Source organism: Bufo bufo, chromosome 3 (genome assembly GCF_905171765.1).
Source record: "Bufo bufo chromosome 3, aBufBuf1.1, whole genome shotgun sequence".
Classification (NCBI taxonomy): domain Eukaryota; kingdom Metazoa; phylum Chordata; class Amphibia; order Anura; family Bufonidae; genus Bufo; species Bufo bufo.
The window spans coordinates 141,703,749-141,730,484 of record NC_053391.1 but is presented as its reverse complement, the minus strand read 5'-3'; the positions used below and the strand labels follow the sequence as shown (position 1 = coordinate 141,730,484).

At 40.8% G+C, this 26,736-nt stretch overlaps 1 protein-coding gene across 3 annotated transcripts in view; it reads left to right on the top strand.

Moving 5' to 3' along the window:
* CNKSR2 (connector enhancer of kinase suppressor of Ras 2) overlaps positions 1–26,736 on the top strand; it is a 422,681-nt gene that overhangs the window by 290,747 nt on the left and 105,198 nt on the right. For all 3 annotated transcript variants that reach the window (XM_040423664.1, XM_040423663.1, XM_040423662.1), the window contains one exon: positions 26,627–26,675. In XM_040423664.1, the coding sequence (XP_040279598.1) occupies positions 26,627–26,675 (49 nt within the window). The remainder of the gene's footprint in view (positions 1–26,626; positions 26,676–26,736) is intronic.

Genomic DNA, 26,736 nt, shown 5'->3' with positions numbered 1-26,736 from the left:
TAATGACAGCAATGAAATGCAGTGGAAAGTTTTTTTTTTATTAAGTTAATTTTCATGACAAAGAAGTACTATGCAACTTATCTGATCACTCTTCATAACATTCTGGAGTATATGCAAATTGCTATTATAAAAACTTAAGCAGCAACTTTTCCAATTTCCAATATTTATCTAATTCTCAAAACTTTTGGCCACGACTGTAGAAGGAGAGAAGCTCAGCTCTGGGATTTATGGGTTTGTGACTTTTTAAATGACAAAAATACGTGGTCTCAAAAGGCAGGAAATGCTCAACCGCAAATGCTATACTCGGGGGAGCAGATACTGTGCTTGTGGTCTGTTGCTAAGGGCGATTCCCAGCAAAAAATGCATACAGTGGAGGATGCCCGCAGCAGACCAAAGAGTATAAATGCACAACTGCATTTGGGGTTGAGCATTTCCTGCCTTTTGAGACTACGTATTTTTGTCATTTAAATATATTTATATGTGGAGGTGTATAAACTCCAATCTAAATGCTCCTTGATTACCATCCATAGGCAGCATTTAGGTGCACCTGTGAGGCCTGCAACATATCAGCCAGCCATGGGTGGGACTCTAAGCCTCCTCCCATTGGATGTGTGGTTAGTCACACTGGAGGGAACTGGATGCCGTTTGCTGTGAGTCGGACCTTACGCAAACAGCTCACTAGCTCCTGGTACTACCCATACGGTACAGGTAGGTTTAGCGTTACGTCCTGTGCCACTTGAGAAACCTTGACGTGGTGCGCGGGCTCAGGTATGTCCTTAATATAAGGATATACTGGCTAAAGTCTAATTTTTAACATTAGTGTGAGGGTTTAATCAGATGGTACTGTTTGCATCCACCACAGTAGTGCACCTAATCTTGTAATTATTTAGTTTGTGACTTAGAAAAAGATTTCTGAGTAAAAAGCAGTGTAAATCCTGACAGGGCTCCTAGGAGCGACAGTGAGAGTCCTGATAACCCCACCCACACACAGTGATTGATAATCTTCTCTATATGCACACTGTGACAGGGAAAGCTGTGTGCAGGAGGGGTAATCAGGACTCTCACAGTCTGTCCTAGAAGTCCTGTGAGCTTCTGTCCCTCCATCCTGTCCTGCTCTCAATAAGAATAGCAGAAATGGCTTGATAGGTTCACTTTATTTGTGGATTGCAATGTGAAAGTGTAGTATACCTCCATTCTGACAACTATACAGGTCCTGAGCTCTGGACTCCCAACAATAAAACATTTATGCCATTTCCTGTCGGTTCATTGTAGTGTAATTGCACTGTTATGGCTGTGGCGGACTAAATTGAGGGTTAATCATTGCCCGAATTGTATGTACAGTGGTTGGCAGGATTAATTGTACTGGATGTGGGTGGTGGCACATATCTATACTTTATGTAGGTGATGGCATCAATTGTACTAGAAGTGACAGTTGGCATTAATAGACCACTAAATCACCAGATGAATTGTGCTGTTGATGGGGGTGTTAAATAAGTACTAATCTGACAATAAATAGCTGTATTTATTGATAACTCTGTGGGGATATGAATTGAGCATCATACAGGGGTACTAAGTAGGGGTTGTATGGCGACATTGGGGGAAAACTGTGGACATGCATATGGACTAAGTGACATCAATGTTCTATTATGTTTCTTTTTACTCCTATTGTAGTTACATTTTTGTGAACAGTTTATGCACAAATTTGCACTAATTGCAGTATAATGTGTACATTTGCTTGAAGGGTTTTTCCACAAAATTTATTCTACAGTTTTCAAACCAGCACTTGAATCTGAATACTTTTGTAACTGCACGTAATTAAAAACGTAGTATAGCTACTGAGTTATTCACTGAAATCAATCTGCAAAACACCACCTGCTGTTTGTCCTTTTTCTTATTTCTCTGTCCACCTCACTGAGTTGGATGCACATGCTCAGTTCCATTCTTCAGCTACCTCCTGAGTTGTGAAAGAGGGAGATCTGCAGCAGAAAGGAAATGCCCCTGAGCTGTAGCAGAAAGAACACCCCCCCGAGCTGCCAACTTGATATAAAAATCTAGCAGAGCAATTGAAGCAATGGATAGGGAGATCTCTGGATCCATGTGAGGTGCAGGACCGGTTCTAGATTTTTTAAAGAGACTTTTGTGTACTATATGTCTGATTTTCATCTTTTTACATAGCCTATCCCCTTAAACCCCTTAAGGACCCCTGCTGCATGCGCCAGCATCGGTGAATTAACCCATGATGTGCTGACCGCGGCACGTGCGATGTGTGAAGGGAGGGAGAGAGCAGCCATCGGGTCCCCGTGCTGCTGTGACCGGGACCCGATGGCAGAGAAGGCAGCCCGATGCCTTCCTTAGGCATCGTTGCTGCCTTCCGTGACAGCCTGTGAGATCCAGCCCCCTGGATCTCACAGGCAAACAGGCGGTAAGTGTATTATTGTGTAAAACTTAAATAAAAAAAGTATACATAATAGGTATCGCCGCGTCAGTAATAACCTGCTGTATATAAATATTACATGACCTAACTCCTCAGGTGAACACTGTAAAAAAATTTAAAAAAAGTGTGTAAAAAAAAGCCATTTTTTTGTCACCTTTAAATCACAAAAATTTTAATACCAAGCGATCAAAAAGTCATACACACCCACAATAGTACCAATCAAACCGTCATCTCATACAAAAAAAATGAGCCCCTACATAAGACAGTTGCCCAAAAAATGAAAAAACTACGGCTTTCAAAAATGCTTTATTATGTAAAACTGAAACAAACAACCCAAAAAAGTTGTCATATTTGGTTTTGTCGCGTCTGTAACAACCTGCCCTATAAAACTATCACATGATCTAACCTGTCAGATGAATTTTGTAAATAACAAAAAATTAAAACTGTGCCAAAACAGCTATTTTTTGTTATTTTGCCTCACAAAAATTGTAATATAGAGCAACCAAAAATCATATGCACCCTAAAATAGTACCAACAAAACTGCCACCTTATCCCGTAGTTTCCAAAATGGGGTCTTTTTTTGGAGTTTCTACTTAAGGGGTGCATCAGGGGGTCTTTAAATGTGACATGGCAGCTTAAAATTATCCCCGTGAAATCTGCCTTCCAAAAACCATATGGCGTTCCTTTCCTATTGCGCCCTGCCATGTGCCTGTACAGAAGTTTACGATCACAAATGGGGTGTTTCTGTAATCTACAGAATCAGGGCAATAAATATTGAGTTTTGTTTGGCTGTTAACCCTTGCTTTGTTACTGGAAAAAAATTGATTAAAATGGAAAATCTGCCAAAAAAGTGAAATTCAGAAATGTTATCTCCATTTTTTATTAATTCTTCTGGAACACCTAAAGGGTTAAAAAAGTTTGTAAAATCAGTTTTGAATACCTTGAGGGGTGTAGTTTCTAAATTAGGGGCATTTTTGGGTGGCTTCTATTATGTAAACATCACAAAGTGACTTCAGACCTTAACTGGTCCTTAAAAAGTAGATTTTGGAAATTTTCAGAAGAATTTCAAGATTTGCTTCTAAACTTCTAAGCCTTCTAACGTCCCCAAAAAATAAAGAGGCATTCACAAAATGATCCAAACATGAAGTAGACATATGGGGAATAAAAAGTAATAACTATTTTTTGAGGTATTACTATCTATTATAAAAGTAGAGAAATTGAAATTTGTAAGTTTGCTAATTTTTCATTTTTTTTTGTAAATTTGGTAATTTTTCATAAATGAAATAATTTGACTCAATTTTACCACTGTCATGAAGTACAATATGTGCCGAGAAAACAATCTCCGAATGGCCTGGATAAGTAAAAGTGTTTTAAAGTTATCACCACATAAAGTCACATATGTCAGATTTGCAGAAATCTGGTCCTTAAGGGGTTCACATCATGATGGAAGAAAGTTTTAGGGATTTCTTGGTTGTTTTTTTTTTGGCTAGCCTGTACTAAAATGTTGAGTAAGATTCCTCTAAATGGCCGAAGGAATGTTTTAGGATTGCCACTCCAAAAAGGTCCTGAGAATCTTCTCTGTACTAGGTTGGTAATGTCGACCTATGAGCCAACTTTTTAGGAGAACATTTCTACTGTATATGGGAAGATGTTACTGTATCATGACGTATGCTGTTTAATTACATAATGTCTGATGGTGTCGTTTCTTCACATGCCACTGTTTTCCTTCAGTTTTCCCTTAGTTACGGCTGTTTAAACATTTACAATATGAGGACCTTCTCATGATGGCTCCTCTACCAGTTCTCTGAGGCCAAAGCTGCTTTTACTTACTTCCCAAACACACTTGCTGTAGCCAGCAGCGCTCTGCCAGCCAATCAGATTGGATTACTGAGACATGCCTCCTCACTCTGAAGCCTAATGCAGGCATGCAGTGTGGAGGACCGCCCCTCTGTCTTTTTACATTAAGTTGGGAGACAGACAAGCCCTATTAATGGTCTTTTAAGGGAGCAGTGGAAAGGGACATGAGACATTAATGAAAGCTGTTATAAGGTACCGTATTTTTCGCCCTATAAGACGCACCGGCCCATAAGACGCACCTAGGTTTTTGGGGAGGAAAATAAGAAAAAAAATATTTTTAACCAAAAGGTGTGCTTTTGGTGGGTTTGGAACTAATGGTGGTCTGTGGATGGCACTATTACTGGGAATCTGTGGATGACGGACACTGTTATGGGGGATCTGTGGATGACGGACACTGTTATGGGGGATCTGTGGATGACGGACACTGTTACAGGGGGATCTGTGGATGACGGACACTGTTACAGGGGTGATTTGTGGATGACGGACACTGTTATGGGGGGATCTTATGGGGGATCTGTGGATGACAGACACTGTTACAGGGGGATCTGTGGATGACGGACACTGTTACAGGGGGATCTGTGGCTGGCACTGTTACAGGGGGGATCTGTGGCTGGCACTGTTACAGGGGGATCTGTGGATGGCACTGTTATATATGTGCCATCCACAGACCCCCCACCCCATAACAGTGCCATCCACAGACCCCCCCAGCCCATAACAGTGCCATCCACAGGACCCCCCCCACACCCCTTAACTGTGCCATCCACAGGCCCCCCCCCACCCATTAACTGAGCCATCCACGGATGTTATCCACAGATCAGCCCCCCCGCCACCGCCCCCCCCAGTATACAAATATAAAATGTCTTATTCAATTAAAAATTATTACACATGCCCCCTCACTCCTAATAGTACCTTACATCCTAATAGCTTCTGTACAATGCCGGCAGGCGGGCCGGGCGGCCGGCGCGTCACTAACTGACGTCACTTGCCTTCGCTGCCTGCTTCATTCATAAAGTAGGCGGCGCAGGCACGTGACATCAGGGAGTTACGCTGCCGCCCGCCCGGCCTGCCTGCCGGCATTGTACAGAAGCTATTAGGCTGTAAGGTACTATTAGGAGTGAGGGGGCATGTGTAATCATTTTTAATTGAATAAGACATTTTATATTAGTATACCGGCGGGGCGGGGCTATAGTACACTGACTGCACCGCCCCGGCGCTATTGCCGGCCCCCAGCTCCTCCTCCCAGTCCCTCCCCCGGCCCCCGCTCGCTCGCACATCGCATCCAGCGATGTTAAATTGTCAGCATTCGCCCCATAAGACGCAGGGGCATTTCCCCCCCATTTTTTTGGGGGAAAAAGTGTCTTATTGTGCGAAAAATACGGTAATTACAGATCTTTTGACAATCATTGACAGACTCGGGGCTTATGCACACAAATGTGTTTTCCTTCCGTGCCTGTTCCGTTTTTTATGCAGATCGTATACGGAACCATTCACTTCAATGGGTCCGCAAAAAAAAACAAAGTTACTCCGTGTGCAATCGGTTTTCGTATGTTCGTATTTCCGAATAGAACATGTGCTATTATTGTCCGCATTACAGACAAGGATAGTACTGTAATATTAGGGGCCAGCTACAAAATACGGAATGCACACGGATGTCATCCGTGTTTTTTGCTGACCGCAAAATACATACGGTCGTGTGCATGTGCCCTCACTCAGGTATACATGTCTAGCTCTAATAAACTAGCAAATACAAAATATGAGAGTTACCCTTTAAGTGCAACAGACAGCTGTACAGTGCTGGATAATACTTTGTTGGGCTTCTCTTTTATAGAATGGCAAATAAACTCCCATGCTCCACGGGTCTCCACTCGACATTCTTTTTCATGCCTGGTCACCCACTGGAGCAATATTGAATAATATCTTTTTATCATCACTTGCCTTCATACGCTGAATATCTCATACATAATTAATTGGAAAAAAACAGCAAGTGTTTGTCTTTTAATGAAATATACACAGATCTTTTCTCCTAGAGCTTGTCTTATCCTAGCTGTACTTTGTCTGAATGAGTCCTTAAAGGCGTTCTGTCTCTTATATAAAACTTGTTAATACAATTTCTAATATGCATTTTGTGTTTGTTTCTTACAATTGTCAGTTCCTCCGCTTGCTGTCAATGAATGGGAACAATCTTTACATCTAGAGACTATCTTTACCGACCTAATAATTCTCATAGCTTAAAGGGATATTCCAGGATTAATGGCCCATCCTGTCCTCAGAATAGGCCATCAATATCGGATTGGTGGGGATCCGACACATGACATACCCCCAATTGAGTGTCTTAAGTAGCCCTACAACTGCACAGCTCCATCAATTGTGTAGTGGACAGAGCTGGTTACTGCAGAACTGCTTCCATTGAAGTGAATACAAGCAGTGCTGCAGTGAATGGAGCTACATACTTTGGAACAGCCGATCAGCCAGTGTGTTGAGGTGTTGGACCCTGACTATCAGATATTGATGGCCTATACCAAAAATACCCCTTTGGATAAAATTTTACCCAGTCTGTCAGTCCTCTGTGAGCTAAACAGTCGGATAAATGTTACTAATATAAATAAATTATATCACTTGTATGTGAAAGCCACAGATTTCCAGTTCAGTTTTTGTCAGAACTGTAGTTACATGTGAGACTTTAAAAGTGACAATTCCTTATATCTTTGATTAATCAATATATTTCCCGTGTGCTGAAAATGTTTGATGCTATGTACAATTACCCTTCAAGATCATGAACAGAAATAATACTTTAGAAATATCAACTTAAATGATACACCGAGATTAATGGTCAAGTGCCAAAGCCCCTTTAAACAGCTGATGGGTGGGACCCTTAGAGTTGGATCCCCACTGCTCTGAGGATTGGGACTACAATATGCTAAAAGTGGAAACAAATCAATGTGTCGTCCAGCCAGGAAAAAAAAACATTTAGAATATGACTTGGAATATTACGAAACAGTAAAACGAGTCACCCTCATTGATCCCCCGATCCCGACCGATCCCCCGTCACATAGAAACATAGAATGTGTCGGCAGATAAGAACCATTTGGCCCATCTAGTCTGCCCAATATACTGAATACTATGGATAGCCCCCGGCCCTATCTTATATGAAGGATGGCCTTATGCTTATCCCATGCATGCTTAAACCCCTTCACTATATTTGCAGCTACCACTTCTGCAGGAAGGCTATTCCATGCATCCACTACTCTCTCAGTAAAGTAATACTTCCTTATATTACTTTTAAACCTTTGCCCCTCTAATTTAAAACTGTGTCCTCTTGTGGTAGTTTTTCTTCTTTTAAATATGCTCTCTTCCTTTACCGAGTTGATTCCCTTTATGTATTTAAAAGTTTCTATCATATCCCTTCTGTCTCTTCTTTCTTCCAAGCTATACGTATTAAGGTCCTTTAACCTTTCCTGGTAAGTTTTATCCTGCAATCCATGTACTAGTTTAGTAGCTCTTCTCTGAACCTTCTCTAGAGTATCTATATCCTTCTGGAGATATGGCCTCCAGTACTGCGCACAATACTCCAAGTGAGGTCTCACCAGTGTTCTGTACAGCGGCATAAGCACTTCACTCTTTCTACTGCTTATACCTCTCCCTATACATCCAAGCATTCTGCTGGCATTCCGTGCTGCTCTATTACATTGTCTTCCCACCTTTAAGTCTTCTGAAATAATTACTCCTAAATCCCTTTCCTCAGATACTGAGGTCAGGACTGTGTCAAATATTCTATATTCTGCCCTTGGGTTTTTACGCCCCAGGTGCATTATCTTGCACTTATCCACATTAAATTTCAGTTTCTAGAGTTCTGACCATTCTTCTAGTTTTCCTAAATCCTTTTCCATTTGGCGTTTCCCTCCAGGAACATCAACCCTGTTACATATCTTTGTGTCATCAGCAAAAAGACAAACCTTACCAGCGAGGCCTTTTGCAATATCACTTATGAAGATATTAAACAAAATCGGTCCCAGTACAGATCCCTGTGGAACCCCACTGGTAACATTACCTTGTTTTGAATGTTCTCCATTGACTACAACCCTCTGTTGTCTGTCACTCAGCCACTGCCTAATCCACTCAACAATATGGGAGTCCATGCTCAATGACTGCAGTTTATTGATAAGTCTTCTATGTGGGACAGTGTCAAAAGCCTTACTAAAATCTAGATATGCGATGTCTACTGCACCTCCACCGTCTATTATTTTATTCACCCAGTCAAAAAAATCTATAAGATTTGTTTGACATGATCTCCCTGAAGTAAACCCATGTTGTTTTTCATCTTGCAATCCATGGGATTTTAGATGTTCCACAATCCTATCCTTTAATAGGGTTTCCATTAATTTGCCTACTATTGATGTCAGACTCACTGGTCTATAGTTGCTCGATTCCTCCCTACTACCTTTCTTGTGAATGGGCACGACATTTGCCAATTTCCAATCTTCCGGGACGACTCCTGTTACTAATGATTGGTTAAATAAATCTGTTAGCGGTTTTGCCAGCTCACCACTAAGCTCTTTTAATAATTTTGGGTGTATCTCATCAGGCCCCTGTGACTTATCTGTCTTCACCTTAGACAGCAAACTTAGAACATCTTCCTCTGTAAAGATACATGCATCAAACGATTTAATAGTCATTCTTTCTAGTGGAGGTCCTTCTCCTTTTTCTTTTGTAAAAACTGAACAGAAGTATTCATTAAGGCAGTCGCCTAGCCCTTTATTCTCTTCTACATACCTTCCGTCCTTTGTTTTTAATTTAGTTATTCCTTGTTTTAATTTCCTTTTTTCATTTATATATCTGAAGAATGTCTTATCCCCTTTTTTCATAGACTGAGCTAGTTTTTCTTCTGCCTGCGCTTTAGAAGTTCTTATAACTTGCTTGGCCTCTCTCTGCCTAATCTTGTAGATTTCCTTATCTTCATCGCTCTGTTTTTTTTTATAATTACAAAATGCTAGCTTTTTATTTTTAATGATTTGGGCCACTTCTGCTGAGTACCACATTGGTCTCCTCCTTTTTTTGCTTTTACTGACAAGTCTAATGCAATTTTCTGTTGCCTTCAATAATGCACCTTTTAAGTAGTCCCATTTCTCCTGGACTCCATGTAATCCGTTCCAGTCTGATTTGACAATTCTCAGGTCCTCTGTGGGCTCTAATTTTTGTTCCTTCCCATAAAGAACATGTGGTTGCTGCAGCAAATCACTGGCCTCAAGTCATTGGCTGCATCAATCAGACGGTGTCAGAACCAGAGAGGTAGGAAATCATTGAGTGACTTTTTTGTTTTTTCTATTTTTTCCTGTCTGGAAAACTCCTTTAATGTCTTTATGCAATTTAATATATTACCTTACAGTTCACTTAGAGGTTTACAGGCAAATAAGAGTCTACTGGTTTAGGTTTCCTGCATTTATCCTCACTTCAAGTGTTCCTGGCTAGAACAAATATCCTAAAGATTTATTCTGGTACTTGTCAGGGCAGTGTTCCTGTATAAATGGACTACTGGCCCAGAATCATGCTCTAACGGTGCGTTACATTCAGATTGTTCTTCAGTGGTGTAAAACTTTGGAAAGATTTTGGAAAAAATGACTACAGGACTAAATGTGTTTCTTTAGTCATGACCCTTTGATTAGGTATACTTTTCTAAGTAGACAGAAACTCCCAACTGAGCGTTTTGGCAAATGTTCTGCACTTACATTAAAACGGTCACTATTCGGTTTTAGGTCCAAGAGTCTGTGTTGATTAATTTTATACCATATTTTTTTAACAGTGTTTTTTTATGATTCGGTGAATAATATAATTTTGCCTACATGCAGCCACCACTAGTAGGAGCTAACTAGATAGGGATTTTTTTTTTACAGCTAGCAGTGAGCTCTGTCAAATACCTGCTAGTGGTTCTAGCAGCTACTGCTCTGATGGGGTCACAGACAGCAGGTAAGCAAAGCAGTTCAAGTTTTATATCTCAAGTGGTAGTATAGAAAGCAAAATATTTTGTAGATATCAGTGTAGGAGAAAACCCGTCTGACTGTCTTGTGACTGGCCATAAAATCATTGATGCCTTATTCCCAAAACCAGAACAAAAGGTCTGTCTAAACAAAACCAGGGAGCAGAACAACTTCACTAGGAAAATATATTACCCATCATAAATACTATCATAGCGTTAGAGATGTCCTTAGAGCCCCTAGGCCTGGTGGAGCTATCAGAAAGGTCATATATATCGTATATCAAAATCCATACGATGAAGGTTTATAACTTGGCAATATGCTGTTCAGGATTGAAAGGAGTCTCTCCACCGGTATTGCCTGTGTGAGTGTCACCTCATTCAGGGCTCTAGAAGAGGTGGTAAAAAAAGAACACACCATGTCCACTGTCTGTAACCCCTTCATGTTTAATATGCACATTTGCAGATTATTATGACAGGTTGAATGAAGGTGGTATGAAGTCACCATAATGCCCACTATAAAATGTATCTTAGTGGACAGATTCTGAGCCAAGAATTGACCTCATAAAACTTGGTTGTAAAAGGCCATTAGAATACACACTAGCCTCTTACTGACATCAGAGGCAGGGAGGCTAGTGGGGGATTCTGCAGATCTTTTTAAGATGTGCGTATCCCTTTAGCTTGGTAATTTCTTTGGGGGAAAACTTTGATGAACTGGTCAACTTTCCTGCTACCCCCTACGTTGCTGTCTTGTAACGTATAAGTTTAGTTTCTTTTATCCCTTTAAATTTCAAACTGTTATTTTTTTTCATTGTTTTTGTATATTCTTGTATTTTTACCTTTTGATAACTGCATTTTTGTATGCACTGTCATTTAGATATTAAAGCTTTACTTTAATAAGAGCCTTCTTGTGTTCTAATCGATTTGATGACCTCAGAAGAAGTATTATGTTTATTGGTGCAGTAACCATGTGAATGTTAGAGAGAGTAGTGGGTTGGAGTGGGTAATTGTGAGTAAGGCTACTTTCACACTTGCGGCAGAGAGATCCGGCAAGCAGTTCCGTCGCTGGAACTGCCTGCCGGATCAGGCAAAACGTATGCCAACTGATGGCATTAGTAAGACTGATCAGGATCCTGATCAGTCTTAAAAATGCCTGATCAGTCGAAAAAATGCATTGAAATGCCGGATCTGTCTTTCCGTGTCATCCGGCAAAAACAGATCCGGCATTTATTTTTTTCACCTTTTTTTCATGCGCAGATCGGAAGGACGGATCCCGCATTCCGGTATTCTGAATGCCGGATCCGGCACTAATACATTCCTATGCCGGATCAGTCAAAATGACTGAACTGAAGACATCCTGATGCAAACTGAACGGATTACTCTCCATTCAGAATGCATGGGGATATGCCTGATCAGTTCTTTTCCGGTATAGAGCCCCTGTGACGGAACTCTATGCCGGAAAAGAAAAACGCAAGTGTGAAAGTACCCTAACCTAGTTTAAGGTGTCTTGTCCGCCTAATATGACAAGTGGTGGCAGCTAAGATATGTTAGAAGTGGACGTCTGATAGCTAAAGGGGGAAGATTTAGCATAACCCTGTGGCTCAAAGTAGCAGAGTGGGAGGTTGATGTTAAAATCTGGGTGACCCTTTAAGCTCACATCCTGAGTTTAAGTTGTGACCCTGACACCTCATACTACCATGAGCCCCCCCCCCCCCCCCCCCAAGCAATCGCATAACCTGCCTCTATGGAAGAAAGAGCCTACTTTTACCTTGATAATGGCCTGAATTGAGTTCTAAAATGGAGTTAACAAAGGCACTTGATATATGGAAAATGCCTAAAAGTTAATTTCTTCAACTTTTTTTAGCCTTGATTGGGCAGTAAGGTAACAGTGGCACAAAACTACTGTAAAATGTTACAGTTCTTCTGGAAAGACCGTTAACCTAATTAACGTAATGTTTTTGCTTTTTTTATGTTTGTTCTTTGCTCAGCACAATGATTAACTGTTTTATTGGCGATTGTCACGATAGGTAGGTAATCAGGAAAATAACCAAACACAGGGAAAACAAACAGAACAATTGACTAGGCCCAAAAGCTAGGGAGAAAAGGGTCACCTCCTAGCGATCCCTAAGGCTTTCCCTATACTGCTGTGCTCATGTGCATACCCTAATGGTGGATATGCACATGCCCTCGTGCCTAAGTCTATAGACCCTGGGAAAACCCTGAGCAGTAGGGAAAAGGGAAGAGGCGACCTGCTTCTTCAAACAGGAGGAAGCAAGCATCTCCCTAGAGGCCTAGATAAAAGACACCAAGGGAAGAAACAGAGAGGACTTATCTTGAGCTAAGCGGGAGCAGACGATCCACAACACCTCCAAAGCCCACAGGAATGAACTATAACCCGCACAAGCCACTGGGAGAAGGAGGAATAAATAGCCTCACTAACAATCAACCCAGTACACCTGAGGGAAGGTGGATCCAGCTCAAACCCAAAACTAAACAAAGAGAAGAGTCAGACATGTGCAGCCAGTCTGACAGATCTTCGCACATTCACAGGGCAAGGCGTGACAGAGACTTTGAAGGTTTCCCAGGCCAATATCTTCTGGACTATGTTCCCTGGAAGTGATTGTTAGAATTTACTCAGTTGTCTATGTCACAGACTACTTTCTTTGATATGAAATGTAGTAAGAATATTTTGCTTCACAGTTGACTGGGAACTTATGACTAGTGTTGAGCATATCGAAGCATCCGAAGGGGAATTTGGTCTATAATTTAGAAATTCAACTCACAATAAATCCGAATTTCCTTGCTTTTTTTCCTAAAATGGCGGCTGCACGTGTTACAAAGTAAAAGTAAGAAGCCTGGGAACGCAAGATCGCCCATAATGCCGTGCAGACAGCTCCTGTGATATAACAGCCCTTTAAAAGCCTCATCCCGCACGGTCTCTGCCATTTCATTGTGAGCTGAGCATAATGAGAGAGGTGACAAGCGCTAAGGACAGTGTTGCTAAAAGCTTTTAATTGTGGAATATTGGATAGGGAGAGTGCAGGGACAGTGTAGGGAGAGTTTTTACACACTGAAGGGAGAACATAGGGATAGTGCAGGGATTGCAATTTGAAGCTGAAGGGATTAATAGAAGACAGCACAGTTTGCATCAATCCCGGTGTAAGGCACAGAGCTATCTAACTGTACAGTGTGTTCCTTTTTTTAAATAGATAAGCATTTATATTATACCTTGATTGTCAAATTGGGGTGAATAAGCTGTCTAGTAATACTGTTATTGGGGTGTCCGCCTTGTTTCATAGATCAGCAATTCCATTAGGCCTTGATTCTCAAATTGGGGTGAATAAACTGTCTAATTTAACTGTTATTGGGGTGTCCACCTTGTTAAATAGATAAGCAATTCTATTACGCTTTGATTCCCAAATTGGATTGAATGTTCCATCTAGATCTACTGTTATTGGGGTGCCCACATTGTTTAATACGTAAGCAATTCTATTAGGCCTTGATTCTCAAATTGGAGTGAATAAGCTGTCCAACTCTACTGTTATTGGGTTGACCTGCCTGTCTCAGTAACTGTTTCACTACCAGAAATGACTAGCTATGTACGTTGCTACAATGCACATTGATGTACACAGAGATACAATCTCCCTGTAGGACGGGATATAGCTGATTTAACATGCTTCATGACAAATTAATTTGTAACGAATCAAATTTCTTGAAAAATTTGGCATAGTGTCCAAATCAAATTTTTTAAAACTTTGCTCATCTCTAGATATGACAATAAGCGACTTGTTTTGAAAGAAGCAGAACAGGAAAGCCTTTTGCATCCAAAGTTAAGGAAGATATTCTTTTACGTGAGGGATAACGCCTAATCTTTTAAACTCTAAGCATTTTCCTTTACTCTTTATTTATTCTGTTTTCATATTCTAGTTCTTTTCTGAATCTCAGTCATAAGCTGTAGTATCTTCTCATGCTAACAAACGACTTGTGTGCCGTGTTGGCATTTGGCGATATTGACCTTTTCCTCATTAGATGTAGAAGTTGTTGCTATTTGATGTGAATGCACTATGACACGAGGAGCTGCATGGCATTTTGTCTGAACAGGACACACTCTTTTGTTCATTTTCTATCAATCAAATGCTTTTTTTGTTTTTTAACACTGCAGTCAATTGGATGATAGAATAGTGGGTTTTAAAGGATAACTGTCACACTTAGACCCTAATTTATATTTTCATATATGTAGTTACTAATAACATGATATTCCAGAATCAGTTACTATTAGACTGACTTACCCCATATTTAATAAGATTCAGCCCTTAGCAACCAGTCTGCATAAAACTGCAATTTCACTATTCAGTTAAGATGGCCGCCACTGCCCTCACCCTGAGGCTAATCCCGCCTGCCCTCACTAGCCAGTAACAATAGCCCCCCAAAAGTGTCAGTAACCAGAGCCCTCCCCCCTAAAGGGTTAGTCTCCTGCAGCACAAAGGGGTCCTCTTACCACATGTTGCTTTCATTTATACACTGAGCAGATGGCAGATCTCCCTTCCCTGGTCTGCGCTGATTCAACTCTGCATTCTCCAGCTCTGCTGAGTGAGGGAGCGTCTGCCAAGCGCAGGGACAGGGAGAAGTGCACACAGCCCAGGCACTGTTATCAGCTGCTGGGGAGGACCTGGCTTTAATCATTTGCTTACAGTCCCTGGTTGTCAGTAATGTGACCTTGCAGGCTGCGTGCTTCTGCGTCCTCCGTCCTTCAACAGATAGACGGACCATGCCTAGCAACCCTATTTTAAGCACAGGTAAATATAGGCAGTACAGGGAACAAAAATGTGGAATTAAGGGGTAATTGAATACACAGTGAAAAGTTTAAATAGGGCCACCAAGGTGATATTAATCACCACAATCCAATACTCCAAAAAAAAAAATACGACCGTTCTACTTTAAGCATACTGTATATGGTAGCAACAGTCACATACTCAATACTGTAGTAACTAATGAGCACTTACTCTTGTAGGTATTTTGAGATGACCATCCAAAACTGCATTAAAAAATAATCTTCTTGGGAGAGGGGGGTTCTTCTCAAAGTAGCCAACATAATCTAGGGAAGAATTGAAAATCTGTCACAAACTGTGATCTAGAAAAGGAATGGTCTTCTCCATAACAACTTTGATCATTGTACAAAAAATTAAAAAATTGTACCTAGTGTAGTGCTAATCATTGTTACATGGTGGATAACAATTTGTCTTTTGAACCACTCGGGAGGTATATATTTTTTTTACCCATACTACTGGTCTCTTTCAAACAGTTTGGTTTAATTGTGATAATAAGTCAATGTTTAACACCTTATTGTTTTTCTGTGCATCATGTTTCTGTAAAGGAAACCTGTTGCTAGGTTTGGAGCTCCTAAACCTTTAGCATCTCATTGCAGCTGAGGTTTAGCTTTCTAAACTTGTCTTTGTCAGAATCATCAGTTTAAGCAGTAGGTATTAAAAGAGTCTAAATTACTTGCAATAAGCTTGGAGATCAATCCCGAAGCATTGAGTGCATGCACATTTGAACAGATGAAGCTGAAGCTCACTTCACTGTGCATGCGAGTTTGATATGGGCTTGTTTAAAAAGCCCATGTGACCACAAAACCTAGAGAAGGGGTTGGCTGATTTAGATGAAACATTTTCAAATACTGTTCTAGGGAATTGTGGAGTAATAAAGGGCAATCCCCCATTTAGGAACCTCAGCCAGAATGGAGCAGTTACCAAGAGCATCTGTCACTCTGGAGGACCCAACAAGTCTGTATGACCCTACATGCCCCTTAATTTAAGTTGTGTAATGCTTTTTGTACCCTGTGGTGGCACTGTATAGAGAATTAACACTTGTTTCTGAGTGTTACAGATGATTGCTGGTGGCTCCAGCAACGAGATATCCTATGATTATTTCAGCAACTAGATATCCTATGATTAGTTAGACTTTGAGGGTATGTTCACACAGCTAAAATCTGACACTGATTCAGGGATGGAAAATGGGCGATTTCAGCTGCTAAATCCACATTCAAAACCCCACCTATTGTTTCTTTGAAAAAAAAAAAACCTCTGCCTTTTGCACACAGTGTAAAAATCATAGTTTTTTTTTCAGTAGCTGATTTGAAAAAAAGCTTCAGAAGTGACATGTTAATTCTAAGAAGAACATTTAATTGTGGATTCCATAGAGGTCAACAGGAAGCCAAAAAAAACTTACTGAGAAATTCTTCTAAAACTCTTGTAAAACCTCCACCAAAATACAAATCTTTCTACAAATACAACCTTTTTTCAGATACTGATATGCTACAGATTTTTCTGCCCTGAATTCTAGCCATGTGAGCATGCCCTGATGGACTTTGGGATTTCCAAAGTGGATAATCTATTCAAGTTACCATGTGGTGCATAATATTGGAGATTGGTTTTAAAGTTTTGCAGTGTTCATATGTATTACGATAAAATCCATAATCATAAATACTGTATATACCTTACAAAAAATTAAACCCCATTCTACAGTAAATGTTAATATAGAGAGAGTGACAGCAATTTTCTCCTTTAGTAATATGTACATCTGTATCAACATTTTCTATGCACTGTTAATGCCTAGAGGCTTCTATAAAACCATCTTGTCTACCTCTTGTACACCTGTGAACGCTTGTCCTACTACACCGAGAGATTTGAAGGTGAGACTTTTATGCTAGATTCTCGAATGTACAGTCTGTTTGGCCACACTGCCCTTCTCATTTCGTCACATGTGGTGACATCTGGAAATCACTTACTCTCATTACATATGAACTGTTGATATGCCAGCTGCTAGTTCATGGGGAAGCTCATTTCTCAACTCATTTCTCCCCATTAACCTAGGGGGACAGTGTAAATCCAATTAAATCTCCATTGCTCTTGGGTGAGGGAAAACGGCTTTATTACACTGAAGCAATGATGACTTTCTACAATTGCATTATTGGACTTCTTAGCCTTGTTAAAGGCTGTGAGGGAATTTTGCGCTACATTAATCGACTGTCAACCAAATAGATTTCTTTTATAGTCAGAAAATGACAGTGCACTGGGAAAGTAAGCCTACTGTATGTCACCAGGGCAAGAAGTAGTCACAAGATGTGACATGTTATACAGTTGAAAGAAATGCTCTTTCCTGACAATTATTAGTTATTATTAGGTTGTAACTTTTTTTTCCGGTTGCGGACCATGTGCATTATCACAACTAGAATATACTTTATACTATTATAGAATAACTTTCTTTGACAAGTAAATCAAGATCAGCTTTTTCTTCACTGGTCTTGATTTAAGAACTGACAGGTGTCAATGTCACAAGATAATCAATGTTATTTCACTTCACCTGTTACTTCATCAGTGTCTAGAAGGAGCGGTCACATAAGGCAGCATTAATGCAGGTGAAATCCATGCTGGAAGGGTGCAGTTGTGGTTTCTAAATTGATTAATAAATGGCCGCATGATTTTACTCGATAACAACTGTAATGCCGGTTGTGCATGCACAGTAACACTGCTGGTATTTTCACCCCTTCTCCAGCTCTGGCATGTCAGCAGTCCATGCCTGCTGGCATTTCCCTTCTCTTCTCATATATGACAACTGGAGTGCATTAGATCCTGCCTGCTCAGTGTTGTATGCCTCTTGCCTCTCCTGTTTTCCATTTTCCGCTTCCTTAGGGCATACATGCTCTTAAAGGGCCACTGTGCACATGTCCTAATGGGAAGGTCCTCCCTAGCTGGTCTAGTCCCTGCTAAGATGTATTCTGTTGTTGTCTTCCTTGTTTAACTTGTTCCATCTGCCCTGACCACTTCCTTGTTTTCTGGTTTGAGTAAACTCTACCTGCTCTGACCTCTGCTTGTCCACTGACTATGATTTTGACTGTCCTCTTTTGCGTCATGAACAAGTGTCTCTTGACTGACCTGGGTCAAAATTCACTGAACAGAGACTACTCCAAGAGGTACTCTAGCAGCCTGGTGGTTCCCATGTACTGAAGACTAGATCCCTGTACAGGGGCCACTTGGATAATGCCCTTAGGATTAGCTCTAAATCAAATCTGTTCAGTGACCCATTGGTTCCACACCTGATGCGTGAATACAGCTTTTTTTTTTATCTATGGGCAAATACCATCACTTTTTTTGGGCCATGTCTGTGTGTGGTCTTGACTTTACTGTTGGTGTGGTTGTATGTGTTTGTATTTGTATGTATAGTATATTCTGCACAGCTGAAAAAGTATATTGTCTTTCGAATGAACTGCGGTGAGTAGAAGAGGTAGCGTCTGCCATTGTAGCGGGTTTATGAAAATAATTTGGGACATATCTCATTCCAGCCATAGGTTGGTAATTTAAACCTTCTGTCTAGACCATGAATTTTTAGCATTTACCAACCTAGGTTAGTGAAGAGCAGTGCCAAAAATGTCATTCTGCTTCTGTGAATGTGCTACAACTGATCTTGGATGTAATAATTGGACGTGTGTAGTAAGTGACCCTGTAGCTCAAGGGGTGAAAGAAGTTATCCTTTTACACCTGGTTACCAAATATGTTACATGGCTTTATTGCTCAGAATGAGGAAAACAACTGATAGCATGGTATGTGAGCTGTCCTTTCTTTACAAATAATAGCAAAGTACCGGGTAATAGGACTAGGAATGAGTCCTCTGTATTCATGGGGGGAGCACTCCTCCCACCCCGACCACCAGTGATTGATGAGGTTTCAGTGCCATTTGGGCTAATAGGAGAGCAGACTTGTCCCCAAATGAGGCTGCCCTAGTCTGATGACAGATCAGCATTACTAAATTATAATCTGAATTACAAATAGTACAGTACACTAGGCAGGTGAATGGCTCTTAATTATAGCATATACTGTATGTCAAATGGTTTTGGAATTAGAGGCTGAAAAGTAGCTACTCTGTTAATGCCAAAATGCCTTTTTTTTTTCCTTCATAGAGGTTAGTGGAGACATCTTACTCAATTGTATTATACACTTTTTATACATGTATTTTGTTTGTATCTCAGCTTCAGGAGCTTATAGAAATGTATTCTACATTAGTTTGGGCTCAGAGTAAAAAAAAAAAAGATCTATAAATACAGGTACACAGCCACCATGCATTTAATTGTGATAGTATACCAATGTGAATTATTCTATGTAATATTACTCATGTGTTCCTTGAGCTTTGCCATACAAGGAATGTCAGTTGATGTACTAATTCATTTAACCAATAGATGGCGCATTGGAGCACTTTATTAAACATGCTAGACATACAGTATGCTTTGTACATCACTTTGTTCATGGATATATTCTTCATGTACTTAGCATTTTCTGAACATTTGGTGTCATAGATAAATGACACATAGTGACAGCGAGCCAAATGTTTGCACACATTCCAACTGGTATTATTACAGTTATTAAAGACCAACGTAAAATTTATAGTTCCACATTCTGGAAAGAAATGGTGGAAAAAATTTGTAGCTTTATTGCGGCATAAGATCTTCGACAGAAACAGGAATGTTCGGTTACGCATTTCAGACCACTAACAAATATCGGTCCTTCCTCATGACTTATCGAACTGGTAATGGGATCGCACCATATGAGCAGCTCGCACAGCTGGCCATGCAATCAATCGATCACATGATCGTGAGGAGCTGCACACACGGTGCAATCACATATGTCCAATCAGTAAACATACATAGAGAAAATTAAAATCACATGTGCTGACCAAAACATCTACATAAATATGTAGTTGGTGCATATATAAAAGAACAATGGCAAAGCAAAAAGATATAATAATAATAATGAAACATCTAAACACAAAAGGAGAAACTGAAGACTCCCCTTAGGCCTCATGCACACGACCGTTGTGTGCATCCGTGGCCGTTGTTCCGTTTTCCTGTCCTATTTTTTTTGACGGACAATGGTTCACGGACCCATTCAAGTCAATGGGTCCGTGAAAAAACACAGATGCACACAAGATTGGCATCCGAGTCCGTGATCCATGGCCGTAGGCTACTTTCACACAGACGGACAGTAAAAAAATCAAATCTGACAGTATATTCTAACACAGAGGCGTTCCCATGGTGATGGGGACGCTTCAAGTTAGAATATACTAAGAACTTTGTACATGACTGCCCCCTGCTGCCTGGCAGCACCCGATCTCTTACAGGGGGCTGTGATCCGCGCAATTAACCCCTCAGGTGCTGCACCTGAGAGGTTAATTGTGCGTATCATAGCCCCCTGTAAGAGATCAGGTGCTGCCAGGCAGGTGGGGGCAGACCCCCCTCCCCTGTATTTAACTCATTGGTGGCCAGTGCAGCCCCCCTCCCTCCCCAGTATTATATTCATTGGTGGCCAGTGCGGCCCCCCCTCCCTCCCCAGTATTATATTCATTGGTGGCCAGTGCGGCCTACCCTCTCCCCCCCCCTAATTAAAATCACCTTCCCCCATCATTGATGGCCAGTGCGGCCTCCCCTCTCCCCCCCCTAATTAAAATCACCCCCTCATCATTGGTGGCCAGGGCGGCACCTGAGGGGTTAATTGTGCTGATCACAGCCCCCTGTAAGAGATCGCGTGCTGCCAGGCAGCAGGGGGCAGTCATGTACACAGTTCTTAGTATATTCTAACTTGAAGTGTCCCAATCACTATGGGAACGCCTCTGCGTTAGAATATACTGTCGGATCTGAGTTTTGACGGTCTAACTCAAACCGATGGTATATTCTAACATAGAGGCGTTCCCATGGTGATGGGGACACTTCAAGTTAAAATATACCATCGGATTGGAGAAAACTCAGATCCTATGGTATATTAACTCCTGACTTTACATTGAAAGTTAATGGGGGACGGATCCGTTTGCAATTGCACCATATTGTGTCAACGTCAAACGGATCCGTCCCCATTGACTTGCATTGTAAGTCAGGACGGATCCGTTTGGCTACGCACGGCCAGGCGGACACCAAAACGACTTTTTCTTCATGTCCGTGGATCCTCCAAAAATCAAGGAAGACCCACGGAAGAAAAAACGGACACGGATCACGGACCTACGGACCCCGTTTTTGCGGACCTTAAAAAAAGGTGCATGAGGCTATATAGTGTAGAATTAAATCATGTCTATTATAAAGCCCTTGAGGCTGTCTTGAGTCCAGCTGAAAAATCCAGTATGCCTCTCGATTTAAAAGTTTCCTCCTATGGTCGCCCCCTCTGGTGGGAAGGAAAACTCTCTCGATTCCTTGAACCACCAGATTGGAGGTGTCACCTGCATGCAAAATCGCAAAGTGTGTGCTGACAGCAGACACGTTGCAGTTTTCTTAGTGTGGGATATCTGAAATATGCTTGCGTATGCGAGTTATTATTTCATTTCTAGTACACCCCACATATTGCAACTGACAAAGTTTGCATGTTATCTAATAAACCACGAACTTTGTGTTGCAGTTAAGATAGGACTGTATGGTAAATTTCTTATTGTTAGCAGTAGATTTAAACTTTTTTGTGGCTCTGGTATGATTGCAACAAATGCATTTGGCATGACCACATTTATAGCTGCCCTTGTTGAGCCAGGTTGGTCTCTGCAAAATCTTTTCAGAGAACAGGCTGGGACTTAAGGAATTGCCCAAGGTTGGAGCTCTTCTTGTTGTACACTTCACTCCCTCTGCGACAATATCCATCCATTTACTATCGCATGACAATAAAGGGAGATATCTCTTAATGATTTTGCATATGCGATTTTGTGTTCAGATGTTTAATTATTATTATATCTTTTTGCTTTGCCATTGTTCTTTTATATATGCACCAACTACATATTTATGTAGATGTTTTGGTCAGCACATGTGATTTAAATTTTCTCTATGTATGTTTACTGATTGGACATATGTGATTGCACCGTGTGTGCAGCTCCTCACGATCATGTGATCGATTGATTGCATGGCTTGTGAGCTGCTCATATTGATTGCATGGCTGTGTGAGCTGCTCATATGGTGCGATCCCATTTCCATTTTCGATAAGTCATGAGGAAGGACCGATATTTGTTAGTGGTCTGAAACGCGTAACCAAACATTCCTGTTTCTGTCGAAGATTTTATGCCGCAATAAAGCTAAGAATGTTTTCCACCATTTCTTGAGCTGGATTTTCCTATATTTTCGAATTTACCATTACGCATCCAGGTGCGTCATCCGTGCTCGACTGGTGAAGGGGAAGGCGAGAGCTGCTGTGTGCTTAATGTCATTCCACATTCTGGAAAGTAATAAATAGTGGCTCCTTTGGCCGCAAGTACAGCCTTTAACAGCTTTGCACATGCGGATGGTATTCTAGCTTTGTAAATGAATGGATGTTTTAAAGGGGTTGTCTTAGTGTTTAATACTGATGACCTATTGTTTGGCTAGGTCACCAGTATGTGATCGGTGGGGGGATCAGCCATCAGACTGTCTGAAGAAGCTGCGGCGATCCAGTGAGTGATGCGGCCTTCTCACAGCCCACCAATCACAGTGCTGTCCGCTGGATAATGACTGTGCTTGGTATTGCAGCTCCACCAATTCACTTGAATGGGACTGAGCTGCACCTAGATCAAGTGACCAATTAACATGACATCACCGGCCTATGAAAAGGGCCATAGTGCTCCGTGAGTGAATGGGGCTCATATACCAAGCACAACCGCTATCCAGTAGACTGCACTGTGCTTGGTAAGCTGCGAAGAAGCTGGAACATGCACCAGACCTGCAGCCTATTCAATCAGCTGATTGGCAGGGGTACCAGGATTCTGACCCCACATCAATCCGATGATGACCTGTCCTGATAATTGATCAGTATTAAACACTTGGACAAGAGGTTGTGCAAGAATAGCAGTGGCCATGTCAAACTGGATGTCGACATCAATGGAGCCCAGCGGAGCACTGCTGGCCTAGAGGACGAGGCGGAGTGGGGGGAGGGTTTGCCAAAAAAGGCCCCATTGTTGCACAACTCCTTTAAGTCCAGTCAAAAATTCTGAATTGGATTGTGGAAGAGACATTTTAAAAAGGGGTATTTTGTTAACAAGAAGTTTATGCTCTATCCATTGGATTGAGAATAACTGTGTGCTGGGACTCCCAGCAATCATGAGAATGGGGTTCCCATGTTCCGCATTTGACAGTAGCAGTGGTTGAGCATGCACAGTGCCTGGCTGTCTCCAGCTGTCCCACGGAGTTTGATGAGCATGCTCAAAATACTGCCCTACTCTTCCTCTGTGTACTGTAAATGTTTCTGTTCATACAATGTGCAGTAGTTATCATACAAGACCTGTTCAAGAGTTTGAGGTATTTATTTCAAATAAAAATCCCAACTGTATTTCAGGTTATAAAGATTGAGCATTTTGTTCTGGGGTGTTCTGTTTTCCTTTGGTAGAAATCCTGGTGCTGGGAATCATCATTTATATTGAATGTGTTGACTATAAAAAGTTACTTTACATGAGGATGAAGTGCTAGCATCAATTTATGCTGCTTACTTCAGCAAATGCCCATTTTTTTCTCTAGATAACTGCAGTTTATCTGAAAGTATGTTTTATGTTGCAGTAATCGACTTACACTAAAATAAGCAACTCTGCGACGTAGGAAATAGATGAGTAAATATAGATATATCTTGTATCTGAGTCATAGAGTGGATATTGTATTATTCAGGCTTGCCACTGAAATATTGGTGAAAGCCACTATATAGTAATAATATAGATTTGTAACAATCAAATTGCTCTATGGCAAAAAAATGATCTTCCAAGAGGAGCTGATTATACTTTGTAGTGAATTTTATGCCCTTTCTAAATACATGTTTTTGCTGTTTTTACTATTTGTGTATTGTAATAAAATTGTATGCTGTTTTTATGTGCATTATATAATATTTTTTTTTAGGAAAGTTGTGATTCACAGTGTTAGAGTTCAGGGACTCTTTGGTTCCTTGTAGCCCTCTTTACCTATTCCTACAGATTATCCAGTGATGGTACGCCCAATACCCTATTTTTTTTAGCCATGGTTAAATCATTTTTGTATTACATCAAAAGATGATCCCTGACAGGTAGAGCAAAGAGGATGTTGAGGCAGCTCTTCAGCTCAGTGTTCTGAGGTAACTTGTCCTGCTGTGTGATTAGTGATATGCAAAATAACCGAGAGTTATGGGTCTTCAACACAGTGAAAGCCAGCTATCCCTCAAAGGAAGGAAAACCGAGCAAAGGGGTGTCCCCATTACAGAGATCACCAAATCCACCATATTAAGTGGCCCCTATGTCAAGATCCCGCTCTTTTACAAGCTTTAAGGATGTGACGGGGAAGACCTAAGCCAGTTATCCATCCACAGACAGCTGTTTCGGGGTGTTGCCCCTCATCAGTGTGGAGTAGGATTCTGGCTAACCGGGAGCAATGCCTTGGAGACTACTCAAACAAAACAATAGCTGACCTTAGGGAGAGCAGCTACAGAAAACATTGTGGAGCCTCATTTAAGAGTCTCGACACAGCAATCCAAAGTGCAAAGCTCCCTGGGAAACAGTGATATGCAAAATAACCGTGGAGCCCCAGTTATGGGTCTTCAACACAGTGAAAGCCAGATATCCCTCAAAGGAAGGAAAACCAAGCAAAGGGGTGTCCCCATTACAGAGATCACCAACTCCACCATATTAAGTGGACCCTATGTCAACATCCCGCTCTTTTACAAGCTTTAAGGATGTGACGGGGAAGACCTAAGCCAGTTATCCATCCACAGACAGCTGTTTCGGGGTGTTGCCCCTCATCAGTGTGGAGTAGGATTCTGGCTACTGTGTGATTAGGACAGCTTTTGTGTGTACTAATAAGACGGCGGCCATTTTATTTCTCCTAATGATTGCTGCCCAGACAAAACAAGCCATTATAACTAATGAAATATATTTGGGGATATATTTATAATAAAATAATATTTAAGTATTTTCATTTTCTTAATTCCAGGAGAACCCCTTTAAAGGTGTGCCTTAGTGTTTAATAATGATGACTTATCTTCAGACAAGGTCATGACTATGTGATTGGTGGGGGTCAGGCTGTGCTCGCAGCCCATTTCACTTAAATGGGACAGATGTAGTAATAGAGTAATGAGCGAGCACTCATACACTTGGCAACCAAATTGACATGTGCAGAAAATATTTATTATATCCCCATAAAATACAAGTAATAAAATTTATAAGAACAATGTAGCAATAATATACAACATTACAATCACATATATTGTGGTAGATATGATCAACACTATATTCATATGACTCAATAGTGTCGATAAATTCAATAATATATATCACACCAAGAAACTTCAAGTATATGCTGTTATTTGGGAAAGAGGGGGTATTATCTTCTACCCCCTCTTTCCCAAATAACAGCATATACTTGAAGTTTCTTGGTGTGATATATATTATTGAATTTATCGACACTATTGAGTCATATGAATATAGTGTTGATCATATCTACCACAATATATGTGATTGTAATGTTGTATATTATTGCTACATTGTTCTTATAAATTTTATTACTTGTATTTTATGGGGATATAATAAATATTTTCTGCACATGTCAATTTGGTTGCCAAGTGTATGAGTGCTCGCTCATTACTCTATTACTACATTTGCCTTTAAGAGAGGGTGGGGTGATTCCCTCTATATGAGCTTGCAGCACCATACCTTAACTACTTGCTAGTGAGCCACCACAACCTACCACTATTAAATGGGACAGAGTTGCGCCTAAGCCATGTGACCAATAAATGAGAAATCACTTGCCTAGGAAGAAGCCATGGCCCCACACCGATTAGATACTGGGGGTAGGTTATCAGTATTAAGCACTCGGACAACCCATTTAATCCAAAATCTCTGAGAAAACCAAAGATCACAGCAAGTGCTGTCAAAAAATCGAATGAAGGCAGCATTCAACCCAAGTGTTGCTTATGGAAGAGAATACAAGTTCTCAGGTCGATAATATGTCTAGCAAACAATCTAACATAGCAGCTACGCATTAATGTACAAACTTGTGACTAATGTGCTTACATCTGTACAAAAAAAGCTCCTTGACAACTTTATTAATTTTGAAGCCAAAACTTCTCTTCCCACCAGTGACAGGTATACTTAAAGCTGGTCTTCAAAATGTAATTTCTTTCCTATAAAGAATGTCCTTCTTCTGCTCATCAAGTCTGCTCATCAAGTTTGTAAAAGATTTGTCTTATTGGCAACTGTAACCGGAACGTCTAAAAACACCCACTTGAATCTATCTTTGGTAATAAAATAAAAGACTATGCAGGAGTGCCTTTATGAGCTGGCTACTAACTTACATAAATTGATCTGTAAGAGAAAAGTATGGGTTATTCTAATGCGAGGGTTTGCTTTGTGTTTTTTTTTTTTTCCAGACTTTCCAGCAGTCGTCTCTGCAGCATAAATCCAAGAAAAGAAATAAAGGTAATGTGGATAATTATGAAGTGTGGAAAATGAAGTTCTTGTGAAACTAATGGCACTTTGA